Source organism: Mastacembelus armatus, chromosome 23 (assembly GCF_900324485.2).
Source record: "Mastacembelus armatus chromosome 23, fMasArm1.2, whole genome shotgun sequence".
Lineage (NCBI taxonomy): Eukaryota > Metazoa > Chordata > Actinopteri > Synbranchiformes > Mastacembelidae > Mastacembelus > Mastacembelus armatus.
Window position 1 is genome coordinate 14567041 of NC_046655.1, and position 16905 is coordinate 14583945.

The 16905-nt window shown below is 41.5% G+C and overlaps 1 protein-coding gene across 9 annotated transcripts in view; it reads left to right on the plus strand.

Annotated features, from left to right (window-relative positions):
* The window catches only part of celf2 (cugbp, Elav-like family member 2), a 167155-nt gene extending 159871 nt beyond the window's left edge, over positions 1–7284 (plus strand). For all 9 annotated transcript variants that reach the window (XM_026326699.1, XM_026326695.1, XM_026326698.1 and 6 more), the window contains 4 exons: positions 1373–1552; positions 3014–3157; positions 5036–5208; positions 7191–7284. In XM_026326699.1, the coding sequence (XP_026182484.1) occupies positions 1373–1552; positions 3014–3157; positions 5036–5163 (452 nt within the window). In that variant the 3' untranslated portion in view covers positions 5164–5208; positions 7191–7284. The remainder of the gene's footprint in view (positions 1–1372; positions 1553–3013; positions 3158–5035; positions 5209–7190) is intronic.
* The last annotated feature ends 9621 nt before the right edge of the window (positions 7285–16905 follow it).

A 16905-nucleotide genomic window follows, 5' to 3' on the forward strand; every position in this document is an offset into this window, starting at 1 on the left:
GTGTCTGACGGTGAGGCGACAGGACGCCGAGGCAATGTCAGACCCCCTCAGACAAGTTGCCCTCCACCGTGATATTAAGCCGTTACAAGCAGCTAATGAGTGTTACTGCTGCGTTCCTCCGCTTTTTAAAGCCGCCTCGCCCCACGTGCCTGTCTTCACCCCCAAAGTGAGACATCACAGGCTGGAAAAGCCTCACCGCTGACGTTGGACTTACCTGTTCTGAGTATAAGACCAGGTAATTCTCTGTTAGAACGGTTCTGTGGTGCTACTTTAGGCGTAGGCGTGGTACGTGGACAGTTGTCGGATTCCTCGTATCAATAGGTTAACTGGAATTTTAATTTCGATTAAGCAGATAAATGGGTCGCTGTGTCTTTTTCCGCGTTCTTTGGACAAAGTTGTGATCACATTTTAGTTTTCCTGGGAACACAAGAACGTTTTATTTGTAAACATGTCAAATATGTCTAGAAGAGAAACAGTCGAGAAAATAAAATCGGATTACAGAAGGAAAAAAAAAAAAAGGAAGGAAGGGAGTGGATAAAAAAAATCCATATATCCTGCAGATTTAAGAACAGATTGAACTTTGATTTAAAAGATTGAACCAAGTTCCTTCTGCCAGAGTGTGAAGTCAGGACACAAGATGCAGTAGAACCAGATATCTCCTCACTTTTAATCCCCATAAAGAAAATGGGTAGTGCCTTTTATCTCGGCCCTCCCCGGCTGGCTAAGAAGGCACAAGAACACACATCACAGACAGAAACACGGACTTTAAACCTTAAGTTTTATTAGTGAGCAGTGCTGGTGCAAATGGAGGAACATAAACCCACAGCTTATGAAAATACACAAACAGAAATATTTTCCTGACTAAATGGGGGCCATGAGGGGAAACGTGTTCTGCCCCTGCCAGTCATTTACAGCAGTTTCACATCAGCGTTCTGCTGTTGTTCATTTGGTCTTGGTGTTCTGTGCTCACTGCTGTTGTCTCCTGTGTTTTTCTGTGTGTGCATGTGTTAGTACACTTGTGTGCAGCTCTGGCTGTCATCAGCTACACTCATACTGTACTATATTGTGTTTATACTAATGCTGTGTGTCCCGTGCTCTGATGTTTGTGTGAACAGTCTTTTCTTTGTGTGTGTGTGATTTGACGTGTGTGTGTATGGACGTCCGTCTGTGTGTGTTTGTGTGTTTGTGTGTGTGTGTGTGTGTGAGAGTGAGTGAGTGAGTGACGTCTGGTAGTTGTGTTGTACGTGTTAATGTGTGTGTTCGTGTTTGTAAGTGTGGTAAAAACACAACCTTCAGTGGGAGCGCTAATGAGTAAGTGCATTCTTCTTTCTTTATTGTTGGGTTTTATGTAAAGTTGCTCAAATGCTCTCAGGTATGGCGGCTCTAAACGGAGGCCTGGGCGGCGCAGGGCTTACCAACGGGACGGCGGGCACCATGGACGCGCTGACGCAGGCTTACTCAGGGATCCAGCAGTACGCCGCCGCAGCGCTGCCCACCCTCTACAGCCAGTCCCTGCTGCAGCAGCAAGGGGCCGCCGGCAGCCAGAAAGAGGGTCAGTGACTCCTGCTTCCAACATGTAGACTGAACTTAGGTGAAACAGACAGAAGCCGTCAATGTGAGATAAATATTCATCCATAGGAATGTAAAATATAGTGTATATAGTGACCAGTCTCTAAAAGGAGCATATCATTGTACACCCATACACTGACTGGATCCCAGCCATCCAACAGTAAAGACACGTGTTATTGAAACTAATGTTGTTTTTCACGAGGACAGCTCAGAAAATGTTTCTGGTTAGAGAAAATGATGAGAAAAGAAAACACAAATGAGCTGCTAATTAATTCTAATCAAAGCAGCTGAGCTACAGGGCGCTCTAGCTGCTATTGGGGTTGTTGAGACTTGATTTGTGTAGTGTTTTTTAATTCAGCTTTATCATATTTTATTATTTAAAATAAACACATTAATTCACAGATCTTTAATTTAAAATGCTTTGACACGTATTTATACCTGGGCCAAAGTCGTGTTTATGTCAAATCAAAAGAAAAACAGATGATTTCACAAGTTAGTTGGTTTTATTTTGAAGGAGCTTGACCAGTGCTGTTGTTTTTACTTTTGAAATACTCTTAATACTAATTGAAATGAAGTTATACCTCGTGTAAAATTACTGTTTTGTATTTTCTTTTCAAATCAGCCTCATCCCATCTGAACAATATTAGCAATAATACTTGGTGCTTGGTGTTTTTCATTCAGATTCTGTTTACCTCTCAGGATACAGTTTGTTTTTATTGTACAGTTTCTTCTGTTCCACTGTGAAGAGAAAATGTGAAATAGATCAACGTGCATATCAGTGCCACTTTCATACCGAGTTAAATTTACCCTCGAGCTTCAGATGACAGTGCCGAGTACAAAGCAGATGATGAAATGTCTAGTAAAACAAATGGAGCCACATTCTGTTTGTTTGTGCACTTCTCATTTCTGCTTCCAACAAAGACAGATTTGTAAAGATGCTTTCTTTCCTTGGCGGTCCGTCCAGGAGTTCAAACCCCTCCAGGGAGACGAAGATGTGAGCAGTGTTCGGCTCCCGCACGGCTTCATTTAGCAGTCGAGAGCACAGATAATGACTCGGAGAGGTCTGACCTACTCGGACTGTTAGGATGTGTGATGGGGGGGTCCGACCCGTGACCCCTCTTTAGAGAACACACACCAGAATGAATAAATGAATCAGAAGCAGGACGGCAGCGAACTTCTTTTGTTAGCTGAGAGCCAAACTGTAATTGTTCAATAAAAACCAAAAGCTTTCATCTTTGTTTAATGCTCAGCACAATTGCACAATGTTGTTTAAAAGCAATAACAAACTCAAGGTCATGCGATATTGTGTGATTCAGCTCCGTTCCTATGACGACAGCACAGTTACCACGGTGCAGCCCTCTCTCTCCTGCAGCTTCGCTTAAAAGAAAAACCCCCTAACATTTCATCCGCTTTGCATCTCATCCTCATCCCCCCCCCCCTTCAGGTCCCGAAGGTGCCAACCTGTTCATCTACCACCTGCCCCAGGAGTTTGGAGACCAGGACATACTGCAGATGTTCATGCCTTTCGGAAACGTGGTCTCTGCCAAAGTCTTCATCGACAAACAGACAAACCTTAGCAAGTGCTTCGGTAGGTCACACGATGGTCCTCCAGACCTGAACCTGAGCCTGCGATCATGTCATATAGGAATTACTGTGCATCTTTGATTGTTGTCAGACAAATAATCTAAATGTGCCTGGAAAGGTCCATTGATCATTGGGAAACATGGGAATCTTTCCCGTCTCTGCTGAACATCCCATATGACATGAATGTGGCAGGAAACACTCCAACACTTTTTCATGAAATGTTGATGGAAAGTTTCCAGTTTTAGCCTAATGATGTCCAAGGTGTCAACAAGAGCAAAGTTCTCGTGCAGGTCAATTACAACATTGATCTTTACTGGTAATAGTGACGGTTCCTGGAGAGGACCATGTGATGTGGTGCTAATTATGGGTCAAACAGAGGTGGTTCTCATTCAGCATTTTCACTGGAGAGTTTCTCCTCATGATATTTCCAGACAAGTAGAAATTCAGATTCTGTGGGTCCAGCTCCAGACTTGGGACAGCGGGTCATTTCTTCCCAAACCTCTTTATTATTACAAAGAGCTAAAATGCCTCAGATGTCTGTAGAAATGCATTAAAGGGATGCGTTTGCACACGTCGACATCAAAACCTAAACATAATGCATCTCTGTTCCTCGTCTAGCAACTTAGGGAAACAGGAATAAATCAAGCGTGGGCCCAGGAAGGAGCAGACACAAACTTGTCTGATACTTGTCAGAAAATGGATTGTGAGGATGGAAGTGAGACAAGCGAGACGAGCAGTTTACTGTCAGTTTTAGAGGTTGCAGATGTTACAGGAGGAAGTGAAGTGTACATGACGACGACTTTGGGGGAGACAGTAGGGAAATAAAACAGTTTAACATCACCGTCTGCATCCTGACGTTTTGACCAAAATGAGTTTTTTTGTCATGTTCTTGGTAAAAACACAGTTATAGCTCAGAACGTGTGTAAGAAGTTAAAGTCGTCTCAGGACTTTATTTTCCCAGTGTCACTACTACCCCCTCTGTTTGTTTTACTGTTGTGTATATTCCATTTTACTTAGCTTTATCCTTTTATTATCTTGTGGATGCAACAATCCAGTTTCCTCTGAGGAGTCATTAAAGTTTAATCTGTTCTTATTGTGTACCGGAGTGTATTTTAATGGAGATGTAAATCCAGACAAATCAGATCTCCAGACACACACATGTAGTGTGTAGTGTGGTTATCGGTTTATTGTCGCACCTTCGTTTTGAGACAGAATAATTGCTGTAAACAAGACGCATTAAGTGGAAGCTTGTTGTCAGATCTGGAGGTTTGGGATCAGTGACATGAAAACGTTTTGATCCAGAATTGATCGTAAGGATTGTCGTGCTTTCGCTCTGGGAGGCGCTAACACAAAGCAGCAGTTTTTCTTGGCTTTGTCATTGAATCAGGCCTAGTTGGTGATTTTCTTCTCAGATGTTGACCTTCCTAAAAATACAACATGTTAGTTCCACACCACAGTTGAGTGATTTATACAGTTTACGTCTGGCTATGTGAACATTTGGTGCCATTAGACTGACAGCTCAGTGTGTTGACTCAAGAGAAATATCCAGGCTCACACTAACAGCCCGACTTAAACACCGTTTCCCACTAGGTTGTGTGTAATTATTGAGGTTAATGTGGCCCAGTAGTAGTTAAAGGAGCCTGCAAGCTTCCCATCAGTCAGCTGGCTCTTTATGCCCGGTCTGTCTTGAGGAGAACACACTGCAGCTCTAAAATGATTCCGACCAAGCTTAATAAAAGAGTAATTAATGTTTTAACGAGCTCCACACAGCAAGTTTAACACCATATGGAAAGAGTACCAGTATGGCACTTTACCACCTGTTACTCTTCATCCTCCTCTCGTTTGCTAACCAACCGTGCACGTTTCTCTGGCGTCCCCACAGGCTTCGTCAGCTATGACAATCCGGTGTCGGCACAGGCAGCCATCCAGGCCATGAACGGCTTCCAGATCGGCATGAAGCGGCTGAAGGTGCAGCTGAAACGCTCCAAGAACGACAGCAAACCGTACTGATCTTAGCGCTAGGGTCTATCTGCTCCCCATGTTAGCACTGCTAGGGTAAGTCCCCCCACAGAAAATGAAAACGAACAAAAAAACAAACAGCAAACCGAGCCACGACCTCTCTACACAGGGACTGGGGGGGGGGGGAGGGGGGGGAGGGATGTGGGAGGGAGGGGGAGACGACCTACAACCACCCTGAGGGAGACACACACACCTTGTTTTATTTTTTCTAGTTTTTCTTGATTTTTTTTTTTTTTTTTTTTTTTTTTAAGATTTTTATGTTACCTTTCAAGTATTATTATTTATTGCAGTTTTTTTTTTTTGACACACATGAACGCTTCCATTACCGCCATTACTTTGTGCAATTTTTTTTCTTAATTTTACAGTGGAACGAAGCAGCTATCTTGGGTAGCGTTTTAAAAACAGTTTATTATTCTTTTTTCTTTCTTTCTACATTTTTAGACAGAACTGAGGTAAAGACAAAGGAGCCATGATTTTATTTTTTGTTCCTCTCTCTCTCTCTCGTTGTGAACCTGACGCCTGGTGAAGGGTTCGTTTTTTATTTTTTCTTTTAATTTTTGACACGCACGCTGATATGCACATTTGACCTTTGACCTCCGCGGTGTTGGTTGCAGGCCGCCGCTGCTTCTCCAAAAAACCCTCTACGCCTGCTGGCAACCCGGGAGCAAAGGCTGCAAAAACTTTTAGTGGCCTCTTTACAGTGTAGTCGGTGGCGGCGTCAGCCTGCCGTACCGCCACTCTCCACCACCACGAGAAAAAAAAAAAAAAATCACACGCTCCGGTTACGTCTTATTATTTATGTGAAAATAAAAAAGCATTTTTATTTCTCAGAAGATGAAAAAAAACAATTAGTAACTACTTCTCTGGATCTCAGATCACATTGGTCTTTGTTGTGAAAGGAACATTACAGCATGTAGAACATTTTGAAAATAACATCCAGAATTTGATGAAGGCTATAATAACAGTATTAAAAGAGTCTATGGGTTAGGGGGTTAACTGAAAATACTTGATGTTTGTTGAAAGATTTAAAAAATAATTCAAAGTACAGAAAGCCACAGGCCTGTAAATTTTATTTGTAAAAAAGCAGTTCTATTTTTATACAACATTTTTACTGCCTCAGATGAAAAAATGGATTTTATTTATTGCCTATCGTTAAGTTATTGGACTCCTATAAAGTACACAGCATTAAAGTAGACCCTTGTGGAGAAGTCTCGTGGAATTGGGATCTCCAGTGTTTTCCATGTTTTTTCAGTGCAGAAACCACGATCACAGCACACTCCGCCGCCATTTAAACCGCACCAGCTCCCCTCCACACACACACACACACACACGCACGCACTCACACACGCTTCTCCGTGCTGTTCATCCGTCCGTCCACCTCTCTCTCTTTTCACCACTCTCTCCCTCTCTCTATCCATACTGGGACTACTTCTTCACTTGTTGAATTTCTAACTTTTTCCTCGCGTTTTTTTAAGACATTTTTTTTATTTTTATTTTTTGTTGTAAGTGTTTCTGTTTTTTGTTTGTTCGTAGCCCCTACCCCCGCCCCCCCCCCCTCCAAAAATTAAAAACACAAAACAAAAACAAACCCCCCCGACACACACTTCCCAAAAAAAATATGAGTATTTTCTCCCAAATGACAACATCCATCTGGGACCTGATGGATAAAGCTTTGGGTGCTCTCTGTTTTTTGTGTATTTGTGAATGTGTGTGTGTGTGTGTGTGTGTGTGTGTGTGTGTGTGTGAATGTGTGTGTGCGTGTGTGTGTTTTGTTGTTTGTTTATATAAATCTATAACATTAACATCATATTGCAAAAAAACAAAATCAAAGTTAAAAAGTTGCCAATGAAATCAGTGTTTGTGTTGCTGTTCTGCTGGTTTGCATTGTTGTTATTGTTGTTGTTTGTTTGTTGTTTGTTGTTGTTGTTTCTCCTGATTTTAAAAATGCTGTAGTGGTGTGGTGCTCTGGCTCTCTGTGTGTAACTCTCTCCTCTCCCGTTTTTTCTTTCCCCCTTTAGAACAACCCATCTCCATGCCTGTTAGCTCATCGTTTGCCTAGCATGTCTCCGTGGCGTCCAAAACAAAAAAAACTTTAAACGAAACAAAAACGAACAAAAAAAAAAAATCCCCACCAAAAAAAAGTGTCATCGTCGTCCTCCTCCTCCCCCGTCACTGTTTTTTCTGATGTCTTTTTTCGAGCTCACCTGATCATAACTGGTTCTCCTCCTCCTCCGCCGCCTACTGACCTTTTGAACCTTGAACTTTTAGCTTTTTGGACTTTGATTTTTAGGATTTTTTTTTTTTTTTTTTTTTTTTTTTTTCTTTCAGTCCTTTTGAGTTTTTGTTGTTGTTGTTGTTGTTTTTGGTTTTATGTTTTTGTGCATGTGACCTCATTTGGATCTGTTTTTTTTTTTTTTTTTTTTTTTTTTTTTTTTTTTTTTTTTTCCGGGAGGGTTTCAGGGAGGGAGGGAGGCGATGAGGGAGGGGTGGGTAAGAAATCGAATCAATGTGAAAAAGATATAAAGCTGCATTCATATGAAAAACAAAAAAGACTGAGATGTTTATTGAAAAACAAATGTTCTTTTTGGAGAAAAAAAAAAAACAACAACCTGTGGCAAAGTGATTTCCATTCAGTATGTTTCCTTGCTTTTTTTTTTGTTTGTTTTGTTTGTTTCTTCTTCTTCTTCTTCTTCTTCTTCGTGTCAGTTTTTTTCTTCTTCATTTAAAGTAAACTTGAAAGTTCACTACAGGAATTGGCGCGTCTTCTTGCTTCTGGTGCCGACGAAAACCCGAGCGCGGGCCAGAAGCAGTCGGCGCCAGTTTCTCTGAGAAATAAGACTACTTCCAAACAGTTTTGAATAAAAACTGTCTGATCAATATTAGACTCTCTCAGAGCTCTCTAATGGTTTTTACATTTTTCAGGCAGTGTAAAGTTTTTTGATAAGGCCATTTTAAGTGGCTCTGTTTCTCATTCAAAGTCTATATATAGAACCACTTTTTTCTAGAGTAGTTTAAAGGTAAAAATAAAAAAAGACATTTGCCCTGTTTGGGGGGGAGAAATGCTACCTACTTGTGTCACCTTTTGCTGAACTGACTCACAGATAGACAATCCGTGGTTTAAATGCACATGATGAAATTACCTATATTTTCTACTGTTTAAATGTATAGAGGAAAAAAAAAAAACTAAGATACCTGTAACCCGCGTTAACGTCGGTGCTTCTCGTGAGTTTAGTTGTGGTTTCATCACAAGTCTAACGGTCTTAAATGTCTCATGTTTTTCAAGAGAAGACTAAAAAATCAGTTTACTTGAACAATAGACAAAGCCTTTCATATTACTATAATAGTTACTTTGGGTTTTTTCTTTCATTTCTTCTTCTTTTGTTTTTTAAGGAGTCCCTATTTGCTAAATTTCTCGTTGGTTAATTACCTATATAAAAGTCCTAAAAATATATATAAATATAAATATATCTATATATATATATATATATATAAAATGTCAGCTTGTGAAGCATCAATGTCATTATTATTTTATTTCTCTCGTGGGAAACAATATTTAGATGTGTTTTGTTGTTCAGCAAAATGTCTTATAAAGAAAAAAAGACAAGATCAGTGGAGTTTAGTGCCAAATTCTGAAGGTACTTCCTGCCTAGCGCGTCAGTGTATTTCTTGTGAAATTATTTGATAACATGGGTATTTTATTATAAGTGTTTTGTATGGATCCCTCATATTTAAAATATAGATTTAAAAAAGAGTTTGTTAACTTGCTATTCTGTGGTCTTGTTGCCTGAAAATGTCATGTTTGCTTTTTTCTTTGTAAAGATGTAAAAAAGAAAAACAGAAAAAAAAGTGCCCATGTGTCATATATATATATATCTATATACACGCACACACGGACACACACACTCACTCTCATGCAGACCTCACAGTTTACTTTGTTGTTGTGCATGAGAGCCCCTGAGCGTGAAAGCCTCTACAGCAACCGCTACCGCCCGCCAGCGTGCACACACACTTTAAAACACAAACACACACACACACACGAGAATCACGCACTGATATTTTTAGCCATTGTACAGCCGTTTTATTCATCAAAGCCTTACCACGAATCTTTGCACTCCTGTTCTCTCTCTATTAGTATCTTGCACACACAGACGCAGACATCAGGCTTCAGCATCTGTTGTTTTGATTGTCTTCTCGCACACTGTCCTGCTTCTCTGCCCAAAATTGAGGTGAGAGTCATGTACGAAGCCTTATTTCTTCAAATCCTCTTATCCCCTTTCGTCGGGGTGAAAACATTTCTGGGTTGTAGCCGACACCGTTTGTCAGAGACGGCGAGGATCATTACTTTTTGTGTATCACCTCAGACGAGTGCGCTCACTTTCATGATGTAAGCACAGGGCAAGACTCGCTCATTCAACAACAAGCCTCGATCTTTTGAGGAAAAAGCACAGATAGTTTTAAAAAAAGAGAGGCGGGACGGTCCGCGGCGAGTTTCTGCTTGTTTGGTTTTTCCACTTAACGTATCTTTTGAGGTGTTTTTTAAGTGGTTGTTAAGTCCTGTGGCGTAATCGAGGACAGAATCTACCAAAATCACGTTTAGATGCCAAAGTGTGTTATTGACATTCTCATGGTCGAGCCGTTTACATGGCACAGTGTTGTCAGTCTATCAACTGCCCTGTTCCCCGTCCCTGAAAGCCTAGTTTACGGTCTGCAAAAAAAAAAAAGGCAGCATTATTTTCTACAGAAGCTCACCAGTCGCCTTAACCAGGGAGCGTCGTATCAGTATTATAAGAGTAGAAGATGTTGTCAGTCAGTCAGTGACGTGTGCCAAGTCCAGGTTCACTTTGTGTACAGTCAGCCTCCCACGTGTCAAAGTGCAGGTTCTGCTCTGCCACCATTTCGTCCCGAGCAGAAAGTCTGAAATGGCCGTTTGTCCTCGCAGCGGTGAAGGAGGAGACAGAAGGAGGCGTCCGTGTGAAAGATGCCGCTCTCCGTCTGGTTGTTGTCTCCCAGGCTAAGCGGGGTTATTAGAAACAGGGCTATGTGGGGAGACGTCTTATTGGAATAGCGACAGGGGAAATAAAGCGCTTGTTGGTTGGAGAGGAAGGGTCACGTCCGCAGGTCCACACAGGCAAAACAACAGCCACAGCCGAAATGAAGGCAATACAGCTTTCATTATCCTCTCGAAGACCAAACCCAATACCAAACTTTATCTGATCTCATGGAGGGAGGCGAGCAGACTTTTTCCTAAATGCAGTACACACATGAGCAGTGCCACAAACAGCCATAACTACCTGTACGAACGCTGGGCCGCGGGGGTCCCAGTCCAATCAGTGTTAATGGACCAGTTTTCTGACCAGCATGTGTGCAGGTTTCACTTTGTAACCGCTGCAACGTCAAAATCTTCGCGTCTTGAGAATTGCACACGTTCACGTCGTCACCTCGCTCTCGCACAGTTCACACACCTTTCGTTCGTCGAGTGTGGAGGCTACACGGTCTGTGCTGTTCGACTCATCCCCGACATTTTAACTCTCCCAGAAACTTTGTTGTAAATTGCCAAATCTCACCGAGTTGCACACAGCCTGACGTCTACAGTGTGAAGCATCTTGTCTTTGTTTCGATGTCGAAGCACAAGAGGGTCGTAGGACAGAGTTCCTGTCGAGCGGCTCACCTCAGGGGCTGTCATCGCCGATGCTCGTTGTAATCTTTCTATCTCGTCACTGTTCACTTCTCTGTTCTCCTTCTTTCTTAATTATCTTAAGTGCTATTTATCAAACAATGAAATCTGAAAGGAAAAAAAAAAATGAACTTGTCGTTTCTTTGCATTATGGCTTATGTCAGGTTTTCTGAGGAAAAATGTTCTGTGTGTTCTCTTTCTGTGCCGTAAAAAGAGCTTGTTGTGTGTAGAATTGATCCAGTTGTTTTATTTTTTATTTGTGTTTTCTTTTGGTTCTCAAAAAGGTTTTCAGCAGTTTCAAAGTTATTGTCTTGAGAGAAGCCAAAGTCAATGCATTTCAGTGGATCCTGTAAGCGTGATGTATGTTTGTTTGACAACACTTCGAAATCTGTCACTGGATGGGATTTAAAAAGTACAAAAAATGCAGGCTTTCCTATTTCTACAACTGATTGTACTTATGCATTTTGTACCAGTGGAATTTTTTATACTGGAGATTAAAGGATACAACAAAAAAATCTTAGAAAAAAAAGCTGTCTGGCCTGGTGATGTGGCCTGACCCTGACTGGTCCCCGAGTATGATTTCTAGCTGGTATCAAGACAGTTGGCTTTTGATATAAGATTTTCTAGGAGATCTTTGGCTTTATTTCTTTCACTTCTTTTTCCTCACTTGAGTGTTGTTCTTTCTTTCTACCTTTCTTTATTTTTCCAAAAACAGAGCATAGGTGAGTGTCAGATCTTTCATTTTTTGCTTTATGAATAGTTCTAGCAAGTTTGTCTATACAACAGCAGTAAGTTTCATTTGACTTCTGTATTGTGCCGTCTACACAATAAGACAATTATAGAAAAAGAAGGAATAGAAATATTTAGTCACCTTCAGTGGATTAATGTATTAGTTTAATAAAGAGATCAACTAATTAGAACTTTTTGCTTTTAGCTGTTTAGATTTTTCCGGTTTCTCTGTCCTTCTCTGTGAACTAACTGTGTAGCTGAAGCAGTCAGAATTATTTTTGTAAACGTATGTTCTTGTGTGATGCAGTTTTTTGCTTCTGTCTCCTATATTAAACCATTTTTCCTAATACTTGTCTCTCTCTGTGTTGTTATGTTCCAGTGGCTGTCTGATGTTGTACTGTTTCACGACCTCCTCCGTGCCATTCTCTCGTTTCTGCCCTTTCTCCTCCTTTCCATAGTCTCTCTCTCTCTCTCTCTCTCTCTCTCATCCTCTTTTCCTCATGTCTGTGTTTTTGTTTTTACCTCATAGTAAAGTTGAGTCCATCCCCAGTGACAACTCACTAAACATAGTGAATATACATCGAGGTGTTTGTATGTATATTACTGTGTAGCCCAAGTTGCTGCGTGACAGTCGACAACCAAAAATGTCAAGAGGGCATGCTGGGAAAATAAGACGCGCGTTAGGCTCTTTGTTTTTTTTTTTTGTTTGTTTGTTTTTGTTTTGTTTTTTTTCTTAGCTTAAATCGATAATTCGACATTTTGGGAAAAGCTCATACTTGTGTTTTGGATGACAGACCTGGTCAGTATCTGGCTGAGCCTGTGCTGGGCTGTTAGTCTGCCAGATACTGAACCTCCATTCATTCAGTCACCGTGGCTAGTTAGCTTGGTCGCTAGCAGGACGCTAACTTTAAACAGTGTTTTAACGTCCTGCGGCTCTGGTGTCGCAGCTAATAAACCAATCGTCTTTTGATCCCACAGCACAGGAGGTTCAATAAAAGCTGATGGTCCAACTAACTGGAGGTGGAACGTTAGATTAACCTCCTGTTCCCTGAGATCAGCACTATCAGCTCAGGTCCACAGGTCAAAGTTCAGGTTCCCCCAGTCCACTAATGACAACATTTCCAGAGGGAGTGAATTTATTCCACCTGCAGTGTCAAAGCTGGTTTGCTTTTCAGTCTTTATGCTAAGCTAAGCTAACTGACTGTAGCTTCATATTTATCGTACAGACATGAGCTATCGATCTTTTCAGTGAAGCGAGTGTTTTTCTCAAAATGTCAAATTACACTTTTTTTTTTTTTTAAGTGCGGCCTCTTTTTAATTTCGACTTCCAAAGGCTCTTTCTCCACTTTAATCCTGCTGAGAAAGGTACGTTTTTTAATTTCTTTGACATTTCCCTTAAAATGGACTTTTACTTCAAATTGGCTCTCCCAGTGTTTTCAGCTCTCACTGGAATTGGCTTTCTGTAAGAGGACACGCTGAGCAGAGAGTGACTGACTGTTTATTGCCAACTAATGTGTTCCCTCGTCAGGTTTTGGCCCACATTGTCCTCCTTCCCGTGCTGTCCGCTGTCCTGGGCGAGGCCTGTCCATGTATGTCCACTCTGTGTCCGATCCACTCCCGTACTGTCTCACCGTCACAACTGCATCCCCAGTAGAGAGAGAGGAAAGAGAAGTCAAAGGTCAAAGTTTTCACCTTTCATTCACAGACGTGCAGGAGGGTTGGAATGAAAAGTGGAGTTTGGAAGGTTACGTCAGACGCTGCACCGCTAAAACTGAAGTTTTTAATAATGAGAAGATTTGGACAACACATAAACACAGGTGTTCAATATTGGTCTAATAAATCAGACGCTCTGCAGATTCTCTCACTTTAAACCAAAGGTGCAACCTGCAAAGCTCTAATTTTTTATCTTTATAACTTCATACTACAAATATCCTCACGGCTGTAGATGATGTGCTCTCTGGTACATTATGGCATCTTTTTCTTTCATCACTGCACTAGTCCACCAGGTCTGTTATTAAATATTGATTGTGAGGTTGAGGCAAGGCATACAATAAACTGCCCTCGGTCTGTGGATCTTACCCACGGATAGATAATATTACACCACTATTATTGTCCATGTGTGGCCTGTAATTCAAGAAAATGTCTGCAGCTGAGGGTTTTTATTTTTTCCTACATGTTTTTCCTCTTTAGTTTTTGCTCTAAGGATTTTATTCCCTCTTATAGAATCATCTTTAAATGGGAAAGCAGCCAGGAGGGGAAGGTTGTTAGGCTACAGGCAAATGTGCGTTTACAAGGAAAGTCCTAATGGTAGTTGTGCATGTACAGACATTCAGTGGCCTTAAAAGGTGCCCGTGTGGAAAAGGCGAGTATGTGAGGATGAGCGCTTCATCAGCCATCGCCCAGGATGCTCCAGGATTCACGGTAAGGTTCACACAGTCAGACACAATGTTCACAATAAATTTGACAAGTGTGGATGTTTGAAGGCCGACTGTGCCGCTGGCAGCATTCAGTTTCTTACAATTTGGCCATTTTTAAGTGCAGAGGATGTCAAGGACTCGGAAAGGTTTCACCTCTGAAACAGCTTTTAGGAATTGCAAAGCTATAATCCTGCTTTTTAAATGAAATGTTGAACCATGTAAAAACACGGACAACGCAAAGGAGAATATGCTAAAAAAAATTAAATGGAAGGATGAAGAAATTAACGTTAACAAGGGGCATGATTGATGTTTTTATTGCACGATAGAAATATGTCGACTTGTTTGTTTGTTTGCTGTTTTCCTTTCTTGTGCAGAAGTTTTCTCAGAGCTGAATAGGCATCAAAACCCCCGTCATAAAAACCTTCAGCCGCATGAATGAATAGCACAGGAATAAATTACACAATCAATGCAAGAGGCAGGCGTGATCCCGGATCAATAAACCAAACACAAAGACGTTGTTTCAGATGAAAACCAGAACGGTGCTGCTGTTCCTGCAGCCTCAGGGATCCAGGTCACATGTTCATACGTTGACGTGCATTGATGCATGATGCAGTTAGTCCACACTCTGTGCACCGAGGGCTGAGCGCACACACACACCTGCACGTCGATCTCCATCGCCTTCCCAAGAGAGGTCCACTGGTCTGATGAGGGGAAGAGCAGTTTGATTTGAGCTGACGGAGATTCAGCACCGACCGAGGCCGAAGCTCTGCCAGGTCTTTCCTAGAGGAGGCACTTTACAGAAGGGTCAAAGGTCAAAGAAGGTTTGCTGCACTTATTAAAGTTTCAGGGCCGTTTTCTTGCAGGATGATTTGCTTCAGGCGGATGAAGAAGCAGTGCAGTGAAGGAGCTTTTTCTCAGGGCCATAGCTTCACCATAGCTTCATGTCTGTGTTTGCTTCATATCATCAGGTAAACAGGAGAAAGTGGGACATTAAATAAAACTTAATATTTGCATCTTATAAAATATGTTCATACTGTTTTCACCATTGAGACTGATTCTAAATCGGCTCCATTCGAGCTTCTGTTTTGTCTTTAGGGCTGATTATCATTTTCCCCTGGAGAGAAACTGTTTTATTTCTCACATTTGAACATTTTCTTTGACCTCACTCTGCTGTAGAGAAAATAACACAAAGTGAGACAGAAAGTCCAAATAAAGACTCTGGTTTGCAGGTAATTAAATTACAGTGATCAAAGCGGATCACGTGATCAAAGCGGATCACATTTCACATTTTGCCACCGTTTCTTATGCATCTCTTTGAAGAACTGAAGTGACTCATTCCCCTTTGTTAGACACAGTCTCCTCTGAAAGGAACAGATGAGCTGAAGCGGCGAGATGGCGCGATGCTGCCATCTTGTGGTGACAGAGTAAAGCAGCACCTGATGCTGTGACACTGCCGGTTCTTTGTAACTGTCATTGAAATGAATCATTAAATTTGTGATTTGATTGGGATGTTAAACCTGCACTGAAGCGCTGCAGCTGTCAGGATGATATCTGCACAGAGTTTCTTTCAAGCCTTGTTAGAAACTAGTTTCACTCCAGGCTTTTGTTTCTGCTTCAGTAAAACTTTTTCTTCAGGGTCGTCTCCACTTAATAAGGAATCCTCAGCTGCTGTAAATGTTCAGTCCCATTTGCCTCTAACTGCCATCACGTCTGTGTTTGTGTGTCTGTCTGTGTCAGAACAGTGTGTTGAGCACTTGAAGGTGGTTCTGGTGTAGAAATTGTTGCAGACAGCGGCGCCACAATCACCGGATTAATAGACCATGAAATCAACACTCACAGCAGGACGACGCCAGAGTTGTGTCCCTCTCATTGCCCCTTAACATGGTCACATGACACCTCGGGATGACCAGTCAGGCATGACGCCTGGTGCTAACAAGGTGAGTGGGACAGGTGTGCAGCACGGTCACATCCTGGATTATAAAACAAATCACATATTAAAATCCTCAGCTGTGATGCTGCTTCCTGTAAACAAACAACAGACTAAACAATCAGATTTCCTGTTTTACTGCCTGCTCCTCCTCTGATCCACCTTTTGGTTCTCTGGAGCATCCACCCTGACACCCGACACCTGACACGTCCCATAGCTAAACACAAAAGGCTTGAACTGAGTGACGCTGGTGGGAAAAGTCACTACTGAAATTATCAGAACGACTCCACTAAACCAAACTTCACTCATTGTGATCTTAGTTAAAGTCTCTTGAACGTTGCGGAGACTAACCCAAACCCAGAAATGACTTATGATCATATAGTGTCATGGCTGTGCAGTCGATGGGGCAAAAACATCCACGAACAGTAAATTAGTCAGAAAACATTCAAACCTGATGCTGCACGAAAACTAACAATGAATCAAAATCGTATCCAAGACTGAAAAAAAATCACTTTTTATAATGAAAATGAGTCATTTCATGTTTTTTTTCCCCAAAATCTGTGACATCACTTATGAAAATTGGCATTTAAAGAGTTATTTACTACTAAATCTTTAATATTAGTAGTTTTGATCAGAACTGAATTTGATTGATTAACAGATTTATGCAAAAAAAAATATTTATCCAGCAGTTTGTTTTGGTGGATGTTTTCATCCCGAACATAAAGAGAATGTAGTGAATGTGCCCACAGTGTGTTATCGACCTGTGGAGCATTTCTAAATCAAAGCTTATGTCAAATTCAGCCTAAAGACTGAGAATGAGCCGGTTTCAGAGGTCACAAAGGACTTTCAGGATTATTTTAACTAAGCAGCTGAACTTTGAGTCCAGTCTCACCGAGGTCGTGTTATTCCTCCGACCGCCAGTTGGCGGCAGCAGCGCGCAAAGAACCGCGGTGATGTGACCGCAAAAGCAAAGCGGAAGAAGACCG